At 36.8% G+C, this 6337-nt stretch overlaps 1 protein-coding gene across 4 annotated transcripts in view; it reads left to right on the forward strand.

Annotated features, from left to right (window-relative positions):
• The window catches only part of mpp2b (MAGUK p55 scaffold protein 2b), a 51184-nt gene extending 45292 nt beyond the window's left edge, over window positions 1-5892 (forward strand). For 3 of the 4 annotated variants that reach the window (XM_051915408.1, XM_051915409.1, XM_051915406.1), the window contains 5 exons: window positions 877-945; window positions 1256-1417; window positions 2702-2904; window positions 3113-3241; window positions 4944-5892. In XM_051915408.1, the coding sequence (XP_051771368.1) occupies window positions 877-945; window positions 1256-1417; window positions 2702-2904; window positions 3113-3241; window positions 4944-5120 (740 nt within the window). In that variant the 3' untranslated portion in view covers window positions 5121-5892. The remainder of the gene's footprint in view (window positions 1-876; window positions 946-1255; window positions 1418-2701; window positions 2905-3112; window positions 3242-4943) is intronic. The other variant, XM_051915407.1, reaches the window with a different exon arrangement.
• Window positions 5893-6337: the final 445 nt, after the last annotated feature.

A 6337-nucleotide genomic window follows, 5' to 3' on the forward strand; every position in this document is an offset into this window, starting at 1 on the left:
GCAGCCATGGTGAGCATAAGAGACTTCTTTTAAAAACATAAAAAAAAAATAATGACCTCAAACTTTTGAATGCTAGTGTTTAAATATAGCATATTATTACATTCAGCTTACAACTTGTGATTGATTTACTTGTACTTTGTACATAAATGTAGCTGTCAATAATGTACAATGACTCAGTCGTGGTTTGTTAACCCTATAAAGCCTACTGTATCATATTTCATACATGAATTTCTAAAACCTGTTGTACACAATCTTCTACATGCCTTCTGTCATCTGACATCATATATATATATATATATTATATATATATATATAATTTTAGCAAGACATTTATACAAGATTTAGAGTGACAACTGATATTTATTTGCATTTTATTTATGTAGTCTGCAATACTATTATAAAGATCTCATTAATACATGCTAAATCAGAATTTTATCTTACATTTTATCTCCAACATTTGCACCAAATTGGCTATTTTTGCTCAGTTTCCTCGAGTATGAGCACCATATTCTCAAGATATCATAAATCATTATGAGAAAGTAAGACATTAAAATGACTTCAAAAGTCAAGACTTTAAATCATCTGCCAACAGCCTGAGGTGACGCTGAACTGAGAGTAGCGCCCCCTAGGGGAAGATCAGTGTGGTAAAGCAGAATGCTCTGGTGTTGATTATAGGAATAGGCCATTATTTATTCATCCTCATGTCATTCCAAACCTGTATGCTGTTATTTTTCTGTGTGCATTTTTCAAATGACATTAGAACAAACTGAAAGGTTTGATAATTATGGCCTGAGGTTAAATGTGTTTGACTCCTGCAGTAGACAGGAGTCATGCTGTGTGTGTCTATACTACCAGGATGTGTGCTGATGTCCGCAGGGCCTCTGTGTGCAGGGATCGGGGGTAAGAAGAAGAAGAAGATGATGTACTTGACCACCAAGAACGCTGGTAAAGATGACTGCTCCATCTGTCCAGTGCAACGGATGCGCATGTGTCATACTTTTGATCTCTGTTGTGACTGTTGTTGTTGTTGAAGTCAGTTCTATGAGTTTGTTTCATGCTAAACTCATTTGTGATAATGAGTTTGCAGTCAGTTCCATTTCAGGTTCATAAACGGAAATGCATTTGTTTACTCAAAGAAAATGAGAACTACAGTACATGGAACCTCAATAAAACTGAACTGGAACTGGCAAATAATAAATATGGTTAAAGCAAATAAATCAGACTAACAAAAGATGAGACGTTTTCACTTTACCAGAGTTTGACCGACATGAGTTGAGGATCTATGAGGAAGTGGCCAAGGTGCCTCCGTTCCGCAGGAAGACGCTGGTTCTGATTGGAGCTCAGGGTGTGGGTCGCCGCAGTATGAAAAATAAGCTTTTGGTGTCGGACCCGCATCGTTATGGAACCACAACACCATGTTAGTGCATATTTATTTATTATTTTGATTCAATATTTATATATTAAATAAATCATAAATACATATGAAAAATGTTTGCCATTTCAAAGGAATAAGTTACCCCAAAATGAAAATTCTGTTATCATTTACTCACCCTCATGTCATTCCAAACAATTTTTGTTCATCTTTGGAATACAAACGAAGATCTTTTAGATGAAATCTGAGAGATTTCTGTCCCTCCATTGAAAATCTATTCACCCAAAACTGACCTAAATTAAATTTTAAGCAATATAAAGCAATCCTGTCTCTTCAGAAGACTTGGATTTAAACCACTCGATTATCTCTTCATGAATGTTTTGAAGCATAAGAGTTTTGGGTGAATAGACTTTCAATGGAGGGACAGAAATCGCTCAGATTTCATTAAAATATCTTCATTTGTGTTCAAAAGATGAACGAAAGTCTTATGGGTTTGGAACAGCATGAGTGATTGATAACAGAATTTTTTTGGGGGGGTGAACTATCCCTTTAAATTGGATTCATGTTGGACATAATTAAGGTTCGGTCACATGAACTGTTGTTCTGAATTCACCAAGTTACTTGGTTTGAAAGTTACTTCTGTGTAAGCTGTGCTTCATACAGTGCTACACTAAAACCTCAATAAAACTATTGTTTGCTGCCTGCCTTGACCATTGCCTGTGATTTGGATTACTCTTCTGCCTTGCCCTTATGTTTCTGTTTGCTGGTGTTTGACCCTTGCCTGTACGACTACGCTCATTCTAATAAAGCCTGCGTTTAGATATACCCGTTGTCGTCACGACTCCCAACATTACACCTTCCTTGATCTTCGGAACACAAATTAAGATATTTTTGATCACTGACTCAAAACCTATGATTCGTAAAGAATTGAAGCTTCATGAAGCAGTGTTTTGAAATCGCCCTTTACTGGATATTGTGGAATAAAGTCGCTATTTTGTTATTTTTGGGGCACAAAAAGTATTCTCGTCGCTTTATAATATTAAGGTTGAACCACTGTATTCACATGAACTGTTTTAAATATGTTTTTAGTAGCTTTCTTGGCATTGAAAAAGGGAGTGTTATTGCTGTCTATGGAGGCCTCACTGAGCCATCGGATGATGATATCATTTTCATTTTTGGGTGAACTAACCCTAACCAGCTCAGAACCATCCAAAAATTACACTTAAATATTCAAAATTAACTTAAAATTTGAAAATAAAATATACTGGTTTGCATAAAGATTATTTGCCCTGCTAATGTTAACCTGGCCCTTTTTGTCCCTGTGGACAGACACATCTCGTAAACCCAAGGTGGATGAGAAGGAGGGGCAGATGTACCTGTTTATGTCTCGCAGTGAGATGGAAGCTGACATTAAATGTGGCCGATTTCTGGAGCATGGGGAATACGATGGAAACCTGTACGGCACCAAGATTGACTCCATCCATGAGGTCATGGACTCTGGCAAGATTTGCATTCTGGATGTCAATCCGCAGGTGCCCTTTAAAATGTCCTATATACTATTTACAATTACTATTCACAGAAATATCCTAGTCTAAATACAACTAATGCATGATGCTGATTGTATAAAGTACCTACAATGGAAGTCTATGGGGAAATTTTCCAGCAATGCAAATAAATATTACATTTATAGTTAACACCCCATTTAATATACTTTTCATTTCATACATTGTTCTCCTACAGGCGCTCAAAGTTCTGCGAACAGCCGAGTTTCTTCCATATGTGGTGTTCATCGAAGCCCCAAACTTTGAGGTTCTGAAAGACATGAACAGATCTGCCATTGAGGCTGGTGTTGTGACTAAACAGATGACGGTAATTGCTTTCTTTACAGTTTTTTGCATAACAGCAGACTATGTGGGCTAAACTGTGGATCATTTATCATTGCTTTGGCACAAAATGCATGCAGTAACTAGTACTTCTTTCAAATTACATGAATTCTTTTCTCACTTAAACTAATGCCAAAAGTCTATGTATCTACAGGCCAATTTGCACATTTACACACTCTTTTCAAAATGGTTACACTTAAGTTAAAAACTTAACATAATGCAAAACTGAATAAGACAGTCAACTGCTATATTTCTACAATAATACCATATAGAAATATATTCCAAATCTAAAAAATCAAATGCTATCAAAGCAATTAGATGTAGCTAGACACCTACACAGATTTTAGTCGTTCAGTTTAAAGGTTTAGTTCACCCAAAAATGAAATTTCTGTCATTAAGTACTCTCCCTCGTGTCGTTCCACACCCGTAAGACCTTCTTTCACGTCCGAACCAAGCGGAAACCTCCCCCCATTTCTCTTGAAGCCAATACTGAAGTGACTTAAACTGCAATTCATTGACTGGCCGCTAGGGATGGACAGGCTCCAAAAGAGAGCAGAATCTCATTGAGCCCCATGTTAAAATGCCCAACTTTACAGCAGAAAAAAACATGTTTACAGCCTGGTACAAATTCTGGTTTTCGTCTATATAGATAATTTTGCCCTTCATGACAACTGTGAGGGGGGTGAATTTTTTTATAACTCATCTGTTTATATTATATTAAGCCTTAAAGTTCTGCTTAATTAAGGGTGCGGCCACTTGAGTGACAGGTGGATTGCCGCTGATGTCACCACTAGCCATTTGTCTGCTGCCGTCGCGTCACCTCAGCTCCACCCACGTCCCGCCTCTCTGCCCATTTTCTGTTATCCGGGAGTGACGCGTGGTGACGTGCTGCAAAAATGGCAACGACCAGCTTTAGGTTTCAAAAATGCTCTTCAGAAACCTACGGGTGACGTCACGGACACTACGTCCATATTTTTTTACAGTCTATGGTCCAAACGCCGGCTTAGTATTGGCCGATGCTGTTTTTTCTTTTACGTCCGAATGCTGACCCAGTATTGGCCGGCGCTGTTCACGTGAGCACCATGATGCATGTGTGTGATGCTGACGCAGGAGCCGGCCAATAATGAGCCGGCGTTCTGACGTAAACATGGAGGCGCAGACTGACAGGTTAAAGAAGAAATTGTTGAATAAAGTTATTTTTGTTTTGTTTTTGCGCACAAAAAGTATTCTCGTCGCTTCATAACATTAAGGTTGAACCACTGCAGTCACATCGACTATTTTAACGATGTCTACTACTTTTCTGGACCTTGAATGTGGTAATTTCGTTGCTTTCTATGGAGGATAAAAAACCTCTCGGATTTCATCAAAATATCTTAATTTGTGTTCCGAAGATGAACAAAGGTCTTACGAGTTTGGAATGACATGAGGGTGAGTAATTAATGACAGAAATTTCATTTTTGGGTGAACTAACCCTTTAATTACCATCTAGAAAAAAGGGGAAAACTTGGGAATAATTTTATACTGTAATGTAAACATGGATCATGTAACATAAACTGCAGTGAATTATAAACAATAGAGAAAAAAGTGACAAAGTATGTGTCCTAGTGATTGTAAAAACAAAAAACAAAACTGTAATCACCTAAGATTTCTTAGTTCCCCCAATGTTGACTATATTGGTCTCTCTATAGGACTCAGAACTCAAACGGACGGTGGACGAGAGCGAAAGGATCCAGAGGGCGTACAGTCACTATTTTGACCTGAGCATTGTGAACGATAACCTAGACGGAGCGTACCGCAGCCTCAAGAGGGCGCTAGACAGACTCAACACAGACCACCAGTGGGTTCCTGTCAGCTGGGTCTTCTGAGAGCAATTCGCCAGTTGGGTTCTTCGGTCCGCGTTTATCACAGTGGCTAGGAGTCTAGTTAACTGCTGTAATCTATGTGAACTTGCCTGTTCTTTAGATTTTTGCACAAAAAATCACGACAATACAAAGCTAGTTTATTATATTGTAAAGAATCAAAACTGATCTGTATATCTGTATTTGTTTTAAAGGAGTTCTGTACAGTGCTGTATGTTTGTTATTCCTGTGAGAGTAGGGCTGTATATTTGTATAGAAACTGTAGAATATGTTTTAGCACCCTACGTTACAATGAAGATATTCAGAATCATGTTGGATGTATCAATGCTATATGATTACGTAGTGTTTTTGCAGGGATTGTTTAGTTTTGATGTATTAAAAACAGAATTGAAGAGTGTTTTGGCGTGTTTACGGTTGTGTCATATTCTCCTGCATGTTCTGATTTGTTGTCTTTTCTTGTAACATTTGTTAGTATAAAATCCATTTTAGTTCAGAAAATCAAATATGTCACGGAATATGTAGTTTAAAACTGATTAGACTGTATGCATTATAAAAGGTTAAAAGATTCAAATTTTATTCCGTTCCAAGAATTCTAGAATACTACACTGTGACTGATCAATCGCAGCATTCTGCAGTCATATATTTTTATAATGACACAAAACTAAATAATTGACAGTTGCCCCAGGAAAGTGATTTTCCTACAGATGTACTAGATTCACTGTCTCTCATATCACTCCAGACTCTTTCTTCTCACATAATAAAATAATATCAACTCAAATCAATAGTTCATGTCCATTTATTTATTTAGCGAGTAGCCTTGTAATATGTTAATATTTAGAGTTTGCGAAAATGCCATGCCTGTGTATCACAATGAAGAAATTAAACACAATTGCTATTACTATTCATTGAAATAAAATTAATTTTATTAAATAACCACAGATTAATGTGACTTAAAAGCTAGTTTCATTTAATTATGATTATTTAATAATTAAATTAAGAAAATACTTATGAGGTCCAAAATGTCCTCACTAATATAGGCCTACTATAACCAGTTGAACACTGACTGAGCTGGACCTCACTAATTAAAAGGTTTATGAATTGGCCAAATCAGCTTTCTAATTTAAATCGTGTTTTGCACAGGATTCTGTAAGGGTTTAGTGATCAGGCACCTCATTTATAAAACATGTATACGCACAGATTTGAATTATGCTAAAATAAAAAAA

Source organism: Ctenopharyngodon idella, chromosome 12 (genome assembly GCF_019924925.1).
Source record: "Ctenopharyngodon idella isolate HZGC_01 chromosome 12, HZGC01, whole genome shotgun sequence".
In the NCBI taxonomy this organism is placed as follows: domain Eukaryota; kingdom Metazoa; phylum Chordata; class Actinopteri; order Cypriniformes; family Xenocyprididae; genus Ctenopharyngodon; species Ctenopharyngodon idella.